This window comes from Tamandua tetradactyla, chromosome 14 (assembly GCF_023851605.1).
Source record: "Tamandua tetradactyla isolate mTamTet1 chromosome 14, mTamTet1.pri, whole genome shotgun sequence".
Classification (NCBI taxonomy): Eukaryota; Metazoa; Chordata; class Mammalia; order Pilosa; family Myrmecophagidae; genus Tamandua; species Tamandua tetradactyla.
In genome coordinates, this window is record NC_135340.1 from 2900968 (window position 1) to 2921845 (window position 20878).

The 20878-nt window shown below is 35.5% G+C and overlaps 1 protein-coding gene across 10 annotated transcripts in view; it reads right to left on the minus strand.

The window, feature by feature from the left end:
* The window catches only part of KLHDC1 (kelch domain containing 1), a 130327-nt gene that overhangs the window by 24414 nt on the left and 85035 nt on the right, over window positions 1-20878 (minus strand). For 7 of the 10 annotated variants that reach the window (XM_077126824.1, XM_077126827.1, XM_077126830.1 and 4 more), the window contains 4 exons: window positions 17973-18085; window positions 16488-16560; window positions 12282-12366; window positions 10327-10379 (listed from right to left, as the gene is read on the minus strand). In XM_077126824.1, coding sequence (XP_076982939.1) covers window positions 10327-10379; window positions 12282-12366; window positions 16488-16560; window positions 17973-18085 — 324 coding nt within the window. Of the gene's footprint in view, window positions 1-5866; window positions 8459-9510; window positions 9526-10326; window positions 10380-12281; window positions 12367-16487; window positions 16561-17972; window positions 18086-20878 lie in introns of those variants that run through there. The other 3 variants (XM_077126826.1, XM_077126832.1, XM_077126831.1) reach the window with 3 other exon arrangements.

Here is a 20878-nt window from a genome sequence, read left to right on the forward strand (position 1 = left end):
ATTCCCCTTTTTAAAAGCCATTCCATTTCTGGTATATTGCATTCTAGCAGCTAGCAAACTAGAACATGCTGCTACAAAAAGAATGAAGCTGTGAGGCATACAACATTGTGAATGTACCTGTGGGACATTTGGTGAGGCAAAATAAGCCAGAAACGAAAGAGCAAATATTGCATGGTCTCATTTAGAAAATACTTATAAGAAAATCGGGGCCTAGACTGTAATCTCTTATAGCACTCACATTTAGTCCAGAGTGGTAATGGTTATTTCTGGATTTTGAGAGGCTGTGCTATATATGTATAACCTGTGTGGTAGTTAGATTCAGTTGTCAACTTGGCCAGGCGAAGGTACCTAGTTCTGCTGCTGTGGACATGAGCCAATGGTACATGAATCTCATCTGTTGCTCATTACATCTGCAGTCGGTTAGGAGGTGTGCCTGCTGCAATGAATGATGTTTGATTTTAATTGGCTGGTGCTTAAATGATAGAGCTCAACGTAGCACAGCCCAAGCAGCTCAGCATACCTCATCTCAGCACTCACAGCTCAGCCCAGGCCTTTGGAGATGCAGAAAGGAATCACCCGGGGGAAAGTGGTTGGAACCCAGGGGCCTGGAGAGAAAGCCAGCAGAGATCGCCCTGTGCCTTCCCATGTAAGAAAGAACCTCAGTTGAAAGTTAGCTGCCTTTCCTCAGAAGAACGAACAAAATAAATCCCCTTTTATTAAAAGCCAATCATCTCTGGTGTGCTGCATTCCGGCCGCTAGGAAACCAGAACACCTGGTGTTTAGAGATGAGAACAAAGCCAGTCAGGTTGGGAGTGAGGTCATTCAGGACACAGGAATAAGGAAGACAGTGTCTGCATTTTAGAATTTCACCTACTCTATGACACCAAAGGGAGAAAGATTAATTTTTTCCAGAACCTAAACTATCTGTAGCACATCATCTAACTCAACCTGCTTGAATAGATCATTTAAACAATCAAAACACAGGGAGCCCAGGATAAGAATGAGGATCTGTAATCTGTATAGTTTACAGTAGGGCCCGGATACATTCCAGAGGATATTAAGCAGATAATAAAAGTGTTGACAAAGTCCCTTGAGGGATGAGAGAAAAAATACAACTTTTAAACTTTCTCACCAGGGAAATCTCTGATACTGTGTCAGATATTAAGGACACCCAAATGAAGAGGCCAAGCCCTTGATCTTGAGGCTTGCTCTTGTGAAACTTATTTCTGTGTTACCATTAATCCAGTTTCACCTTCAAATTCTCTGGTCACTCCCTTGTTGTCTTATTTTCTTCTATCTACTCTTCAAGTGTTAGTGTTAATAAGCTAAACTCCCCCTTGAAGCAACAAACCCTTGAAGTAACAAACCCTTAACAAGCATTCCAGGAAACTTCCCTCATAACTTCCAGGGGGCCCCTTGCAAAACCAAGTCTGCCCCAGCCCACGTAGCAGTTGTATGAGTGTCCCTGCATCTCCTTCTGGCAGCTGCATTCCTGCTATAATTGCCCACCGGCAGTTATAGCCCCCAGCAGCTACAATCTTGTGATAACCTCTCCTTATCCAACATCCAACATCTAGCCCCAGCAGCTGCAAGCTTGCAATAACTCCTCACTTAGCCCCCCACTTCTAAACCAACCAATGGAAACCTGCCAACTTCCTGCTCCTAAGCTAGACAAAGAAAACCCACTGCCTCCCTTTCCCTACTTCCTGCCAACCATCCTATATAAGCTGTTTCCCTTTCCCCACTGGGGACTGTTGCTATCTTAAGTGTCAGCCTGCCCATGCATAGCCTCACAATAAAGCTCCTTTAATCGAGTTTTGGTCTCTTCTCCTCCTTTCTGGTAGAGAAACTTAACATTTTGGTAATGAAACCCAGGACTGGGAATGGAGATGAAACTTCCATAAGAGGGGACGTAACCACCTTGCCTGACTTCAGCACCAACACTGGCAAATCATCTCAGGGTAAAGAAGAGCGAGCGCTTTCTTCTTTTCTGTCTGGTACTCTCTTTCTCTGTTGATCTGGACAACACATCTGAAATTTTAGTGCTAGGGGAGAGTTGCTTCTGCTGGGTCCTGGACCCTAGGAGCGAGTGAGACATTGGGATGCTCCATCCACTTTGCATATTCACTGGAACTTAAAACTCTCAATCAGAGATGCCCTCTTTACAGTTTCTAAGTTGTGTAAGAGCAAGAGTTTTCTCCGTACGCTATCCAGTATTGTGGGAAACAGCCAGTCCTTGATCTTACTGCTGATCTAAAAGATTAATTTTCTATTGCAATTATCACCAAGCCATAATATAAATTAGACAATAGGTCAGTTTGGCCAGAAAACAGAACTCTTGACCTACAAATTTTCTAAACCTTAACAATTACCGTCAGCATCTTGGCAAGTAGAGTGAAGTCCCATTTATCCAAGCCTTCTTTGCCAAACTTGTTCCACTTATCAAATCCTTCTCTCCCTCCCAACTCATCCTCTGATATCTCCAAAGACGTTCTCCTTAACTCCCCACCCCTCCTCCGTATGCAGCCCCTCCCAGCCGAGCTGCAGCTGTGGCTGAAAATGGCCAGAAGATAACACTCTCCCATCTCTTCCCCCCTACCTCCAGACTAAAATATACATAGCCTTAAAATAGAAATAACTGAATACAATCTAATCAAAATTCAGTAAGTAAAATGACAGATTTTTTAGAAATATGGAAAAGTTTTCCTGGATTTAAGCTTAGGACAAATTAAAAAACTGTGGTATATTCTCCAGAACTTGATAGTCAAGAATGTACTTTTAAAATCATTTATAATTTTAAGATATTATGAAAACAAACTTTTTTACAACCTCTGATAAAAAAGATTTTTGGTAAATTCTGAATTAAACAAATGTGATTTTATTCTGCTTGGGTATGTTCTCCCTAAATTTATACAAGCTTACTAATAAATAAGCTAGCCTAAGGAAGTACTAAATTGAACTGAGAAATTTTAAGCATATTGTAATATAATCATTTGTGTGTTCTGAATATAAAGTACATAAATGCTTGGCTGTATTCCTAACCCAAGCAGAAATTCCTTCCTTCTTCCATTATTTTGTACTACTTTGTAGCTCCTCCCCATATTTTATTGGAAGAAAATATGCAAGTTTAAAAGCTTTGTGAATTTCGTATCAAATTTATTTCTGATTATGTGCAGTCTGGATAAATAAAAAATTACAGGTGAAATGAATACGGAAGGTGGGATAGATTTTGTTTTTTATAGTCACTGTAGACTACAAGCCCTGAATGGATACAGAAAATAGTAGAGCTGGAGAGAGTGAATTTTGTATGCAGAGAGTTGTATAAAAGCAATTTATGAAAATGAATTTTGCCTGTCATAGTCAGTGCTGACCAAAATTTAATAAGTCTGTTTATCATATATTTCAAAAAAGAAAGCTTTTGTGTCATGCTGGGCATTCTTTTTTTCTATGTTAAAATAATGTGGCTTGTTAGTCTGTTCTTAATGTAAAGTTCCTTTAAAAATTTTTTTTTCTTAATCATCCAAGTACTCTGTCTTGAAAACAATAGTATCCTTGTTAATATTCTTACCCTCTTCATCCTTTATTTCAGAATACAAGTCTTCTCACTGTTCAGGGAAATACTGTTACAAATAATTTGTTCTTTCACTTTCTATAAATAAAGTACTAAAATAGTTTAAGCTATTGCATAGGAAGTATTTGGGAATTACTACAGTGGTTAAAAACATTTTCCATTCTGTTGCTGGTTAAACTTCTATAGGTAAAATAATATTATTCATATATTTAAAAGCTGTATAAAATTCCTAAAAATCTGACAATGTTCTCAGTATCCATGTGATATCCTAATACTAATCTGTATGATATTCAACAGTGGCATGGTGTGGTTAGTCATATTTTAAATTATTCTTAAAAAGCTTCCAATCACAGCAATAGCCAAATTATCAGTTGCACTGCTCTGCTCTAATACTTCTTTAAAAATATATATGGTCAGCTATAGGTCAGAGCTCCATCTGTAGCAAGGAAAAACTTTAAAAGAAAGGCCCTTATTTAAGGTTTACCTTTATGAAACCTATTTCTATTTTTTTTCTTTTTTTTTATTAATTAAAAAAAAGAAAAGAAATTAACACAACATTTAGAGATCATTCCATTCTACATATGCGCTCAGTAATTCTTAGTATCATCACATAGATGTATGATCATCATTTCTTAGTACATTTGCATCGATTTAGGAAAAGAACTAGCAAAACAGCAGAAAAAGATATAGAATGTTAATATAGAGAAGAAAATTAAAATAATAATGATAATAAATATATATATATATATAAAAGGAAAAAGAAAAAAACAAAAACAGAAGATACAAACAAACAAACAAACAAAAAACTATAGTTCAGGTGCAGCTTCATTCAGTGTTTTAACATAGTTACATTACAATTAGGTATTATTGTGCTGTCCATTTTTGAGTTTTTGTATCTAGTCCTGTTGCACAGTCTGTATCCCTTCAGCTCCAATTACCCATTATCTTACCCTGTTTCTAACTCCTGCTGGTCTCTGTTACCAATGATATATTCCAAGTTGATTCTCGAATGTCGGTTCACATCAGTGGGACCATACAGTATTTGTCCTTTAGTTTTTGGCTAGACTCACTCAGCCTAATGTTCTCTAGGTCCATCCATGTTATTATATGCTTCATAAGTTTAGTCTGTCTTAAAGCTGCATAATATTCCATCGTAGGTATACACCACAGTTTGTTTAGCCACTCGTCTGTTGATGGACATTTTGGCTGTTTCCATCTCTTTGCAATTGTAAATAATGCTGCTATAAACACTGGTGTGCAAATGTCCGTCTGTGTCTCTGCCCTTAAGTCCTTTGAGTAGATACCCAGCAGTGGTACCGCTGGGTCGTAATCCATTCTGCCAGTCTATGTCTTTTGATTGGGGAATTCAGTCCATTAACTTTTAGTGTTATTACTGTTTGGATAATATTTTCCTCTACCATTTTGGCTTTTGTATTATATATATATCATATCTGGTTTTCCTTCTTTCTACACTTTACTCCATACCTCTCTCTTCTGTCTTTTCGTATCTGACTCTAGTGCTCCCTTTAATATTTCTTGTAGAGCTGGTCTCTTGGTCACAAATTCTCTCAGTGACTTTTTGTCTATAAATTTTTTAATTTCTCCTTCATTTTTGAAGGACAATTTTGCTGGATATAGGAGTCTTGGTTGGCAGTTTTTCTCTTTTAGTAATTTAAATATATCATCCCACTGTCTTCTAGCTTCCATGGTTTCTGCTGAGAAATCTACACATAGTCTTATTGGGTTTCCCTTGTATGTGACAGATTGTTTTTCTCTTGCTGCTTTCAAGATCCTCTCTTTCTCTTTGACCTCTGACATTCTAACTAGTAAATGTCTTGGAGAACGCCTATTTGGGTCTATTCTCTTTGGGGTGCGCTGCACTTCTTGGATCTGCAAATTTAGGTCTTTCATAAGAGTTGGGAAGTTTTCAGTGATAATTTCTTCCATTAGTTTTTCTCCTCCTTTTCCCTTCTCTTCTCCTTCTGGGACACCCACACCACGTATGTTTGTGCGCTTCATATTGTCATTCAGTTCCCTGATCCCCTGCTCAAGTTTTTCCATTCTTTTCCCTATAGTTTCTGTTTCTTTTTGGAATTCAGATGTTCCATCCTCCAGTTCACTAATTGTAGCTTCTGTCTCTTTAAATCTACCATTGTAGGTATCCATTGTTTTTTCCATCTTTTCTACTTTGTCCTTCACTCCCATAAGTTCTGTGATTTGTTTTTTCAGATTTTCTATTTCTTCTTTTTGTTCAGCCCATGTCTTCTTCATGTCCTCCCTCAATTTATTGATTTGGTTTTTGAAGAGGTTTTCCATTTCTGTTCGTATATTCAGCATTAGTTGTCTCAGCTCCTGTATCTCATTTGAACTATTGGTTTGTTCCTTTGACTGGGCCATATCTTCGATTTTCCGAGCCTGATCCGTTATTTTCTGCTGGTGTCTGGGCATTTGATCAGATTTCCCTGGGTGTGGGACCCGGCTGGTTGAAAGGTTTTTCTGTGAAATCTCTCGGCTCTGTTTTTCTTTTCCTGCCCAGTAGGTGGCGCTCGTGGCGCTCGTCTGTCTGTGGGTCCCACCAGTAAAAGATGCTGTGGCTCCTTTAACTTGCCAATCCGAATCTCGCAGTCGGCCCGGGAAACCGCGCGTGGAGGGGGGGTCGCCGGCCACCACGGCTTGGGGGAGTGCTGGTCCAAATTGCCCAGCTGGCCCGAGACACCAAGCGTGGTGGGAGGGCCCCGCTATCCAACGTTCCCAGTCGGACTGGGAAGCCACCTGTGTGGAAGGGACCCCGGTTGCCAGCCGCCCCGGCCTGGGGAAGTGCGCGCCCCTCGAGTATCTCACCACAGTGGATTCTCCCTGCCCGTTCAGCCGTTCCAGAATGGGGTACGCTGTCTTTTTGGTCTCTTTTGTGGCTCCAGGAGCTGTTTCATATTGTTTCTGTTTCTTTAGTTGCTGTTCTGGAGGAGGAACTAAGACCCATGCGTCTTACTAGGCCGCCATCTTCTCCGGAAGTCCCTATTTCTATTATAGCAAACTAAACCTAATTATGATTAGTGCCTAACAGTCATCTCTAGAAAATCTCTGCTGTTGCTCAAATGTGGTCTCTCTCTAAGCCAAACTCCCAACTTCCCACTAATGTGGGACATGATCGCCAGGGGTGTAAGCCTGGCCCTGGTATTGCAGGACCTAACTAGCCCTGGCATCACGGAACATAACTGGCCCTGGCATTGTGAGACATAAGTTCCAAGGGTAAGCCTGGCCCTGGTACAATGGATTAACTAACCAAAAGGGGGAAAAGAAATAGAGTTTCAATGGCTAGGCTATTTCAAATCAAGTTCAAAGGTCATTCTGGAAGTTACTTATACAAGTTTCAGCCAGATATTGCAAGCTGCCACAATATGGCAACCAACAGTATTCCTGGAAACGCTGAAAAATATCCTGTGCTCAATAAAATTTTACTTAAGTTTTTTTTTCAGAACAACTCCAGTTTATTCCAATGCCACAGAAGTTCTGAAACCCAGAAATACCGGACTCTCCAAGAACAATAACCGGTTTCATTGTATCATCCCCTTTGCCCCTTAATAACAATGCCCCTTTTCAGCTTGGAAGCAGTTAGAGAATCATCGTCCAAATATTCCTCATTTGGGGGCCCTCTTAAAACTCTTAACCAGCTTCATTCGCAGAACCAAACACTGACAAATCATGCTGTCAGCAACATGCTGCTCCTCCAGCAAAAACACCAGTACTGCCACTGCCTGGTGACAAAACATAAGGACAGCTCTACGCACACCCACCAGCCGAAAGCAGATACAGAAGATAGACCTCTGCCCTGCAACATCCCAAGAAAACTAAACGGAAAAGGCTGGAATGTTAGGCTAAACTCCCCCTTGAAGTAACCAACCCTTACCAAGCATTCCAGGAAATTTGCCTCATAACTTTCAGGAGGCCCCTTGCAAAAACCAGACCTGTCCCAGCCCACACAGCAGTTGTCTTGAGTGTCCCTACATCTTCCTCTGGCAGCTGCATTCCTACTATAACTCCACTTATCCAACATCCGCCCTCCGGCAGTTACAGCCCCAGCAGCTGCACACTTGCAATAACTCCCCACTTAGCCCCCAGCTTCTAAACCAAACAATGGAAACCTGCCAATTTCCCACTCCCAAGCTAGACAAAGAAAACCCACCACCTCCCTTTGCCTACTTTCTGCCAACCATCCTATATAAGCTGTTCCCCTTTCCCTACTGGGGGCTATTGCTATCTTAAGTGTTAGCCTGCCCATACATAGCCTCACAGTATAGCTCCTTTAATCAAGTTTTGGTCTCTTCTCCTTCCTCCTGGATGAGAAACCTATCAATTACGAGTTGCTAATGTATAATCATTAGCTTCCTCCTCACTCTTGAAACTTCCTGGGCAGAGTTAACCCATACCCATTTATTCTCCTGTGTTTCTTAAATCTTCATGTCTAACCCAGATCTCTCTCCATATATTCAACTATTTAATAGGTAGCTCCATATCTTATGGATCTTCAAGCTCACCATGTCCAAAACAAAATTCACCATTTCTATCCCATCCCATCTTCAAACCTGCTGCCTTTTCCATATTCCCATCATTAATTCTTCACTGTCCTTTCCCTTGACATCCATTTAACTACCTAATTCATTCTACTTCTTAAATAGCTCTATCTCCTTCCCTTCTCCAGCCCCACTGTCACTTTTATAAATCAGACCCTCACTTCTTGACTGACCATTGCAATAGTCTCCTTACCAACTTTCCTGGTCTTAGTCACATACCCCTTCCATCTCTCATTAATACTGTTGCTGTCACCATTTTCTAACTTGCAGTCTGATCATCTCATTCTTCTGCTCTAGGTATCATGACTCCTGATTTCTGTAAGAAAATGTAAACGTATTCACAGGAGATACAAAGAATCTAAGTGAAATAACTCATGACTTCTTATGCAAGAAATAACTCATGACTTGTTACACAACCTCATCTCTTACAACTTCTCACCTCATACTTATGTTGCAGGAATACTCAGAAGTTACAGTTTCTTGAGCACACCATGCTCTTCTATATATCTTTTAACTAACACCCTTGCCCTCTACAGTCCCAGCAAATTCTTGACTCAAAGCTTTCCTAATCTTTCCTATCCTAACCACATGAACTGACAGCCTTCTTCTCCAGAACTCACATAAACTTTGTATATGCTCCCCTTAAAGCAATATTCTTTCTCTCTTTTCACTGCTTGAAAATCTACCTCCTACATTATAGCAGTTTAAGGGAAGGACCATGACTTTTCATTTCATAGCACAATATATCAAGCATTTCTTTATTTCTGTATATGAGGAACTTGCAATCTATCTAGGGAAAGTAATTATGTTCACCATAAAACTTAAACAGTACAAAGCAGTTTATTATTCAGTGCCAGAAGAGAGGTTCACAGCATAAATCCCACAACTTTAAAGAAAATAAACCATTACAGCAATAGTTCCTTAATTTGTCTGTGCACTACAGTCACCTTGGGACCCTTCAAAAATTCTAAAGTCCAGGTTCACAGACAGACCAATTAAATCACAATCTGTGAGGGTGGGCATAGGCATCAGTTTAAGTTTTGAAGCTCCTCATAGGATTCTAATGTACAGATAAGTTTAGGAACTACTGCACCATGAGAAGGAACAGTTAAGAAAAACTTTAAGAAGTCCAGTTTGAGCAAGTCCAGTTGTTTTCATGTGGCTCAATATGCAGAACATTTGGAAGTTAGAGTTTACTCCTTGAAATATAGCATGTCATACCCTGTCCTCCAACTCGCCTTCACCAATGTTATTTCCACTGTATGGAATACTCATATTTGTTCACTAGGCAACTTCTACTTGGTTCATATACTTCCTCCCAATTGTCACAGGCAGAAATAGGGACTTCATCCACAATCATCACATTAAGTTTTGTATATATTTCTTTTAGAGCAAGAATATTTGAGTTAAGTCACATCACCAATTTAATAATAGCTTTGGAGTTAAAAAAAAAAAGAAATTCTATCATATTAAATGCATATTTAATATGTACTTGGATGATTAAGGAAAAAACTTTTTTAAAGGAACTTTACATTAAGAACAGACTAACAAGCCACATTATTTTAACACAGAGAAAAAGAATGCCCAGCATGACACAAAAGCTTTCTTTTTTGAAATATATGATAAACAGACTTATTAAATTTTGGTCAGCACTGACTATGACAGACAATATTTACTTTCATAAATTGCTTCTATACAACTCTCTACATACAAAATTCACTTCCTCCAACTCTACTATTTTCTGTATCCATTCAGGGCTTGTAGTCTACAATGACTATAAAAAACAAAATTTATCCCATTAAACCTTCTATCACCTTCCATATTTATTCCACCTGTAATAATGTATGTATATTATTAGATACATTTTAATTTCAGAAAACTTAAAATGTGAAAAAAGTAAGGCTTAGTTAGACTCAAGTAAATACATTATGCTTAGTATTAGCATATGAACTAAATGCAATTTTACAAACAAAAATGTGACTGTACATTATTTTTTAATTTTAAAAAACCACACTGGTGTATGGTGCTCCATTATAAATGTTATTATATTCTTAGGAAGACAAAAACATTTTCTGGAATTCAAGTTATAAACCATCTGAAAAATATTATAACACTTCTCAAAAGAAGAAAGAAATTATTATACATTAATTACATATATATATGTAGAAATACTGAATTGCTTACCTGAGTAGTGAATAAGGTTGTGTTTGAAAGATCAATAAATCATTACAGTGACCCTAATCAATACAAAAAAGATAGAATATGAAAGACTTCATCAGGACTTTTGATAAAAATAACAATGCACTAATTCAATGTTTTTATTTTATAAATTTAAGAGAAATTATGTAAAGCAGCACATCTCTCTCTTAGCTATTCACACACAGAAACACAATTAACATACATACCTGCTTTGTGTAAACTTTGGGTATCTGATGACCAAATTTTTACTTAACCATAGCTCATATAATCGCAAATTTAAAAATTACAAACACGTTTTTTTTCTTAGAACAATGAGTTAAAAATCATACCACTGGTGGCTTTCAAACTTTTTTTTTTACTCCTTTGCTTGGAAGTTGGCAAGTTTCTTCAAACAATAAGTATATACATTTGATATCATAAATACTGAAATAAGAAATTATATATCTTAGAAATAGAGGAAATGTAGTCTATAATGTAATCCTCACTACTCTTCACAACATCTTTGAAGGATTTTTTGAATAATAATTCTCTTATCTAAAAGTTAATGAGGTAGGTCAGTGCAATGGTGGTTCAGTGGCAAAATTCTCACCTGCCATGCCACAGACCCAGGTTCAATTCCTGGAGCCTGCCCATGCCAAAAAAAAAGAAGTTAATGTGGTAGAAGAGTTAGCAGAAAATTTTCCTAATCCTTTCAAATAGTTCTTCATAATTTCCTACTTTAATAATAAATGTTATATCCTAAATAAAACGCATAGTGCCAAGAAAGAGAAGTCAAACTACAAAATTTGCTTTTAGTTAAATGCAAACTTGCAGTTTTAAACTTTTCTTAAAGAACTGAAGACACACAAAAATAAAGTTCTAAAACTTTCATTATACATAACTGATAATGTTTCCATTGGAGGCCCCCAAACTACAAAATAGACCAAATTCTCTAGAGAGAAGCCATCTTATTTCAGGGTTTGCCACTCGACAGGAATTATGCTGTAGATAAGTGTGCCTGAAGAGATGAATGGGAGATGGTGCCTCTGGTCAGCCTATAGTTCACTGTCTCCCAGCCCTATCATCTCAGAGTCTTTCCTGCTTTTCCCAAGTGCCCTATGCAAACCAGAGCAACCAAACCTGAATACTTGTCCCCTAGTATATAGGGTGTGGGTGTGATCATTCTGCTCTGATTTTCCCAAGTTGCTAGGAGTGAAAAAACAATACTCTCCAAATGCTACTCATTTATTCCTTTCACCTTATTTTTATTGGATTTTTAAACTTAGAATACTGTAAACTAAAATGTACAGGGGCAAAAGAGATTTAAAATTAAAAGAAAATAGATACACTAAAAATGTCAAAGAAGTTTCCTTTTGAGGGGAGAAGCTAATGGGTAAGATTCAGGAGGAATACAAAAGGAGCTTCAACAGTATTGATGGTGTTCTAGTTCTTAAACTGGGCAGCAAGTTTCATGGGTATTTGTTTTATTATTGCACTTAGTAATTTACATATATAAATATATATTTTAAGTATCAAATATTGTGCATAAATATTTTAATTGTAAACATCTACACTATGGATAGGCTCAAAGAGAAAAGGAAAAGAAAAGAACAAGAAGTGCCATTCTTTAAAAGCTCTTCTTAAAAAATTGGTTAATAGAATAGACCTATTTTGATTTGTAAATCCAGAATATGCTAAAATGCTTCAAAAAAGCCACATTTTCTGATTATTAATCTTCATGGTCTTTCATATTTTACAAAGTTAGAATCACAACATTCTTGTTGAATAGTCATTTAATTTATTGTTCTTTTTTTTTTTTTTGTATGGGCAGGCACTGGGACTTGAACCTGGGTCTCCAGCAGAGCAGACAAGAACTGTGCCACTGAGCCACTGTTACCTAGTCAGTTAGTTTAAATAACACAATTACTCAAATAAAATATTTAGATATAAAATATTCTTACTGTGTCCAAGGAAAGTAAATCATCTTTGCTCCCACCAAATACCATTATTTCATTTTCTTTCCCCAAACAAGCTGTGTGCCATAACCTATGATTGAAAATTATAAACAGTGAGATACCATCAAGAAAAAATGTACAGTACATCTAAAACAACTGTACACTCTAAAATTTAATCTATTTCAAAGAGGCATCACTGAACTTGAACCTTTGGCATAACCTCAAAGGGTGAGATTTTAAAAATTTCTCTAGGGTTCATTAAATCAAAATCAATTAAGATTACTCTCCAAAGCTCTTTTATTTATAATCCCCCTCAACTGTCATCTAATCTCTTTATCTCACAGATATTACTGAAATATTCCTGTTTAAAAAAGAACTGATCAGCTTTCTGTTCAAAAAGTTCACTTTCCCAATTTTATATTACTATCTGTTGATGTTATGGATCTCATGTTTTTTTATTCTTTTTTTTTTTCCTTCTCTCTGTTGCCCATCACCTGACAAATCCAATCTGGCACTGTTTACATTTCCATGGTCACACTACTCATGACCCCGGGTACAGAATACCAACAGAAATTCCTAGTTTTTCTATCTCTAATCTCTCCCAGTTACTTATAGCTAATAAATAATATTTTTCAAATATTGCTTTTGATCATGGAAATTTCCTCTTTTCCTAACCTAATATTCATGATCGACACATATTTTTTCCCAACAAATCTTAATTCTTGCCTCTTTACAAATGAACACTCTACTTTAACCAAGGTCATTTATTTGTTTCCCCTAAGAGGAAAGTTTATATCTATCTCTAGGTTTCTGCTCACCCTATTTCTTATGTTTAAAATGATATTTAATACTTTCAGGTCCTTAAAAAGAAGCTCAATCCCTCCCTCCCAGGAAGTATTCCAAATACCTAAGTCAAATTGGCTTTGATCAAGCATCTCTGCTCACCATTCAATAAATCATTCAATGAGTTCAAAGGTGAACTCCTTCACCATTTATGAGTTCATTTAATACTCTCCTAACTTATATTTGAAGATAAACCATTTGTATAATACTTAAATTGTTTTATATGTGTGTCTTCTAGCTCTCTTGAGATCAGAAATTGGCACAGTGGTAAACTGTAACATGCTTACTAGCTAGCTGAAGCCAATAGTTTTTATCTCTTCCCAACTATATGTTCAGTGAATGACATGGAGAGTTTGAATTTTTTTTTTTGAGAACAGGCTGTTAACAGTTTACCAGCGCACCACTGGAACCACTGGAACTTGAATAATGCCATTTTATTTTTCCCCACAAAAATGTCTAATACAGTGTTCTGCACCCAGTAGACCCTCAAAAGTTTTGATTAACAAAAGCAAACATACAATTCCAACATAATTTATTTCATGATTAAAGATACAAATTCTTTCATAAAAGAGTAGAGCATCTAATGTTCTTTTGGAAATGGTCTGATAGCTCATAACCATCTCTAATTTCACATTATTTACCAAGAACAGTTTTTATGATTTTAAAAAGTTCAATATTTCAGGAGTGTCTTAGCCTCAGCAAAAAGTACATATAGAATTTCTCAATTTTAAAGGATAAATTAAGTGATTTACAAAGTCATTGCTTGACTTTGAGAGTACTTTGATTCCTTTTCTTAATAGAACAAATTGCTCAAGCAACAGATAGGTGAAACAATTATTACCAAATTGCCTTTTTTAGTACATTAATCCTTTTTTTTGTTTAACTTTCACAATGCAAACAATGGGATTTATTACAATTTGTTAAACCAAATACTTCCCTCAAACAATTATGTACATATTCAATGGCAAATATACTTGGGACCCAGGATAGAACTGAGTCACTTGAGATTTTGTTTGGGAAAAACTCTGCCCAATTCTCCAACTCATACATAAAAACATAAATTGATATAAATCTTCAGCGAGAACCCAGATTATGTTGTAAAGCTGGGGATGGGAATTAGAAGAGGGATTGGGAAAAGGAGGTACCATATAAAGAGCGCCCTCATTTGTGGGAAGGATTGGCTCAACTTCCTGCAGAGAAGGCCATGTGTCACCCCAGCAATACCAGGGATTCAGCAGTATCTAAGGCTCTATATCTTAACAGTTTATCAGACATCTTTTATAGACACATAAAAATGGGTCCTTGCTGACAGCCATCTATATGGGCTTAAAGATATGGCTGTAGATGGCTTTTCAACCAATCATAGATTTTATCTAAGATGGGACCTGGAGAAAAAAGTGCTATATCGCAGAACAGTAGTTCACAATCAGAGGCAGTTTTGCCCCCAGTGGGACATTTGAGAATATCTGGGGCCATTTTTGGTTGCTACAAGTTAGGGGAGAGGTGTTAATGGCATCTAATGGGTAAAGGCCAGGGATGCTGTTAAACATCCTAAAATGCACAAGATATCACTAACAACAAAGAATTATTTGGTCCAAAATGTCAACAGTGCTGAAATATGTTGTAGAATTATGAGGAGAACTGGGCAGGTTACATTTCAAATGATTACTTGGAAAAGTTTACACAAAATGCATTTAGATGTTAACTAAATTCTCACTTTCATTTTAAAAAATCAGTATATATATTACATTTGTTCTCCTTACACTAAACTATATCCCACCTGTTCTCCTCCTCACCTCATACCTGAAGATAGATCTGCCTCTGTTTTATTTGCCTTAGGGAAACTCTTGCCTGGACTTCATCTTCGAAGAACACTGGAAAGCCTTTCCTGCCTTGATTTTGGTGACATCTAGCTTGCAACCTGATGTTTTTTCTACAGACTGACAGTTTATGTCCTCTCACAGCTGCTCTAAACTTATCACCTAAACATTCTAATAAAGCATATTATTTATATGACACATCAGCTGAATTAAAAGAAATCTATTCTAATATATTATTATGTTGCTCTAATTACTCACTAAGGATTGAAATACAGAATAGGAACAATTTAAAAATAAAACATTTTTACTACCACTATGATCTATAATTAATGCATTTATACAATCAAAGTATTGGAAGAGAACTAAGAGCTTATCTAGTCAACTCCCTCATTTTACAGATGAAGAACCTGATGCTCAGTTTCACTAAGTGACTTTCCCAAAGCCACAAAGCAAAGTAGTAGGTCAGCAAGGACCAGAACTCTAAGCGCTAATATCTTAATATAAAACTCTTTAAATTAACAACAAAAATATATATATATATATACATATTTCAGATGATCCAGAATTGTTAAAATAATACATCCTAACAAAATTTTATACCTGAAAACGCAAAAATCATGCATGTAACTATGATAAAGACTCAAGGTGCTTTGCATATTAATATAAATATATACATTTAGATATATAGTTTAAGTATTTTCAGTCTGTTTTCTTGAATATGTTACTTAATAGTTATTTATTAACCATTAAAAATTAACCATTAACAAAAACATACACAATTAACTTTACACTAGTATAAAGAACCTGCGGCAAAAAAAAATATGAAACACATAGTACACAGAAAAGAATAAAATCTGTTACTGACTATAATGATTACAATGTACTGAATTTGAATTTCCTATGTAGATGTCTTTATTATACTATTCAATCAAATTAGAAAAAAATAAGAATTATAGTATTAATATAGCTTTTTTGAAGTCTAATATATTGTTTCTAAAATTTTTTTATCCTATAATATACCACAAAAAGTCAACAATTTCATAAAAAAAATACACATTAATGAATAGATGATATCAAGAACAACAATTTGCCATCTACTGAATCAACATGAAAGCAAATTTCCTCATTAAATTGCCTGAAATGATTTGAATTATCTACTTGAAGTGCTTGAAATAACTACACTAAAGTCAACCCATTCTTGTCTAATTATTAAAAACACTAACATTAAACTAAACATTAAATTATTTTAGGCTTTTAAAATATATCAGGTAAAATCATGTATTTACCTAAAGGAATAACATTGTCAAATATGCAAATATGGGTGAAAATAGAATTGATCATTTCTAGCAATCATATATAATTAAAATGATAAAAAATTAAATCAATTAATTATGTACCATCTAGCTTATTTTAAAGATGTCCCTCTTGATGGTTTATAGTTTTAATTGCAAACACTATATATTTAAATATTAAATATAAATAAAATACTATATTTTGATACTTTAAAAAATTCTGAACTATTTTACTATTTGTCAACTTTTAGACCTACCTGGGTCTTGTCTTAGGTAAATATGTAAGTTGTTTCCAACAATTTGTTATGACATTATGAATCCAACCATCACCTGCAATATTATGACAGTTCAGAAATTAAGATTAGGTTTTTAAGACAGAAGTTTTACTTTTTCTAAATTTACCATGCTACATCTATATGACTAACTTTTGTATGTGTGCATCATAAAGTTTTTAAACATACACTAAAGCAGAGGGAAGAAGAAAGTTAACCCTCACATATCTAAGATTCAACAACAATCAAGATTTTGCTACATGTTCTCCATTTATCTCCTTTGTTATTCTTGTTGCAGAATTATTCTTAAAAAAATCTTAGATTTCTTGTCATTTTTGTCATATGTATTTCACTATGGCATTTTTAAAAAAATGGACTTTTTTTTATACACAATTGCCATTATCACAGTCAACAAAACTACAAATAATTCCTTTTTATCATATAATACCCATATAATTACACATTATGTTGAATCTATAAGGAAGGAAACTGATCAGAACAAGAGTTAGGAAATGTAATTTACCATAGGTCAATGACCAAAACGGCAAAGAGATTTCATGAAGATAGGAAATTAAACAACTCCTAGTAAGATGTATTTATTTGGGGTTTTTGTAAGATTTGAAATCTATTATAATGAAAATATCCCACAAATTGGAGACATATGATAATTCGTAAGAATAGCTAATTTATCCCCTACTAGGAATTGTTGTTCCTCTAGCCAGAAAAGCCTCTGGAATTTGGTTATTTGGTGGCCAGCAGACTGCCAGATGTACAGTTGATGCTCAATAAATTTTTCTTGAAAAACAAAGTTGTTTAGATGTTACATATAAAATCATATAAACAGTTTTAGCTGTATATAAGGTCTCACAGTGAGAACATCTCAAGTCATAAAAAACTTCTGGTTTAAGATAATATAAAACATCCAACATGTCAACTCAGAAGTTGATATCTTTGGTCATTTGTCTATCCTGATGTCACAATTTTACTGCTGGAAGAAAAACGGCAGTACAAAACCACAGCCATTGGGGTCAGCAGTGGCAAGAGTTTAAATATTCTAGCTAAGCACTTTATAGTTCTGGAGCAAAAAGAAAAGCAACTGGCCGTCCCACCATATGTTTCCAGTGCTTTCTGGAAAAGGCTGCTCTTCTAATCCCCATCTACGCCTACAAATATAAGCATCTAGACAAAAAAATCAAGAGGATACAGAATCACAGAATATGAAAGTTGAAAGGGACTTCAATTCACCTAGGTTAAATCACTCTTCCTTTTATCTATAACCCAGAAACAGGAAAACACAGAGAGCCAAGAGTACAAAAGCAAAGACATCTTCTACTTCTAATTCTTAATGTGAGCATGTAGTTGGAGGTAAACATAAACCATAAAATCGGAAAAAAAGACACGCTAAGTACTAAATACAATTAAGAAAAATGAATGATATATTTACTATAGGCTAAACTTCAATTGACTTACTTAATGGAATATTCTCTGCACTTAGTCCACCAAATAGGAAAAGTTTATCATCAGCCACTGCGGTTAAGGTATGCCATGAACGATGTTTTGGGTTTTCTCCATTAACAGAAATCCTGAAGTAAAAGAAAACATATAAAAATCTAGGCACTGCGTTAAATTTTGACTAACGTGTTTGATCATCTCAGATTATAAAGGAAAAAACGACCTCAATGCTTTAAAAAATACTGATTTCACTAATCACTCTTACATGTATATTTTTTAAATTCTTAAAAGAATTTAAACAATGTTTTTCCATTTAATGCTTATTCTGTATAACCCCAAACTATAGAATGAAAATAAAAATATCAAACTCCTAGTTAATTCACAATGCATATACAGTACCATTTTTTATTTAATTTTTTTTAACTTTTAAATTAAAAAAATGACAAGAAACAAACAAAATCTTAACATATGAGCATTCCATTTTACATATATAATCAGTAATTCATAACATCATTGCATAGTTGCATATTCATCATATGATCATTTCTTGGAACATTTGCATCTATTCAGAAAAAGAAATAAAAAGAAAACAGAAAAAAATTCATACATACCATATCCCCCACCCCTTCCCCTCACCAATCACCAGCATTTCAATCTAAATTTATTTTAACATTTATTCCCCCTATTATTTATTTTTATTCCACATGTTTTACTCGTCTGTTAATAAGGTAGATAAAAGGAGCATCAGACATAAGTTTTCACAATCACACAGTCACACTGTGAAAGCTGTATCATTACACAATCATCTTCAATGAATATGGCTACTGGAACACAGCTCTACATTTTCAGACAGTTCCCTCCAGCCTCTCCATTATATCTTGACTAACAAGGTGGTATCTATTTAACCAGTAAGAATACCCTCCAGGATAACCTCTTGTCTCTGTTTGGAATCTCTCAGCCATTGACACTTTGTCTCATTTCCCTCTTCCCTCTTTTGATTGAGAAGGTTTTCTCAATCCCTTGATGCTGAGTCTCAGCTCATTCTAGGATTTCTGTCCCACGTTGCCAGGAAGGTCCACACCCCTGGGAGTCATGTCCCATGTAGACAGGGGGAGGGCGGTGAGTCTGCTTGTTGTGTTGGCTGGAGAGAGAGGCCATATCTGAGCAACAGAAGAGGTTCTCTTGGGGATGACTCTTAGGCCTAATTTTAAGTAGGCTTGACCTATCCTTTGTGGGGTTAAGTTTCATATGAACAAACTCCAAGACTGGGGGCTCAGCCTCTTGCTTTGGTTGTCTGTACTGTACTGCTTGTGAGAATATCAAGAATTCAACTTGGGGAAGTTAAATTTTCTCCCTTTCTCACCATTCCCCAAAAGGGATTTACAGCATCATTCTTACTGGTAAATCAACATTCTTTCTTGTTTTTTTTTTTTCCCAGTATAATTATTTTCAGATTTATAACTTTTTATTATTCTTTCATGGCCAGTTTTGTGTTTTCAGCCAATTTTCCTAAGGTAATTATGTTATTGCTTTTGCTGTTGTTGTTTTTTACCTTGGTCTACTTGTAGAATTTCTCACAGCATTTTCTCCCCCTGAAGACACTAAGTATACAAACTTCAAAATAAAAGTATGCAAGGCATTCTAGAACCAGCCATAAACCTCTAAAGGTTTCAAAGAAGTACTACCCTGTTCTTAAAAAACATAAAAAGAAATAAAAACATTAGCAGCAGTCAGAAGCATAAAAGTTTAATTCAGTGTTGATGGACTGTGGACTTTGGGCCCTCTACAAGATGCCCAATGAATGCAGGTGGCTGAAGGATGCACTGACAGAGAAGTAGATGGGCGAACAATAGTGCATACTTATGAATGAAGGTTGTGCTGCTACAAAAAGGAACATCAGATGGTTCCATCTCCCTACCCCATATTAGTGACAGAGCCTTCCAATATAAAAAATTTAGAATTGCCATAGCCCAAACAACCCTAAAAAGAGATATGGAAAGATCAAAGGAGATGGTGGAGTTATACAGTGAAGATCGGATTTAACAAATGAATATGAATGCTGAGTATTAAATTGATATCTTTTTTAGTCTCCAGTATTTTAGAGCAGCTAGAAGTAAAAACCTAAAATTGTGAAATTGTAATCCATGTCAAAGTCTGAAATATGTTCTACAACTAATTGTGGTGCTGTGCTTTGAAATTTATAGCTTTTTTGTATTTATGTTATTTTCACAAATAAAGAAGGAAAAAAAGTTGATTGTGATGATAAAAAAGTATTTAAGTCCTCTAGCCTCCTATATTCTGGAGCACCTAGAAGGAAAAATATGAGAGGATCATATTGTAGCCCATGACAAACTCTGGGATCTGTCCTGTAACCACTTTTTGAAGAGTGCTTTGAAAACTATTTCTTTTTTATTTCTTTGCTTTGTATGTATGTTATACTATACAATAAAAAAAAGTTAAGAAATAAAGTTTAATTCAGGAGGTAGGCAGACACTGGACCATTTGTGGAAAAGTTAATATATTTTTTCCAAAATGGAAATACTTTTATTATTTTTCTAAATTGTGAGAGACAGTTTGGCTAGAAACATTTTAACCACCACAAAAATATTTTTAAAAAGGAATGTTTTCATATAATCCTATCCCCAAGTAATAATAAGTTGGTATATATCTTTGCAGACTTTATTGCAAATGTAAATATATTTATTAAAAGTACATAAATGTGATCATATATTCTGTTCTGTAACTTTTTTTTTCACACAACTAATATGTTCTAGAATATTTCCATGGAGTAGTGTTTCCTTTAAAAATGGAAGCACTCAAAGGAATTAAGGGCAAAAACTCAAACAGACATTTGCACACCAATGTTTATAGCAGCGTTATTTACAATTGCAAAGAGATGGAAACAGCCAAAATGTCCATCAACA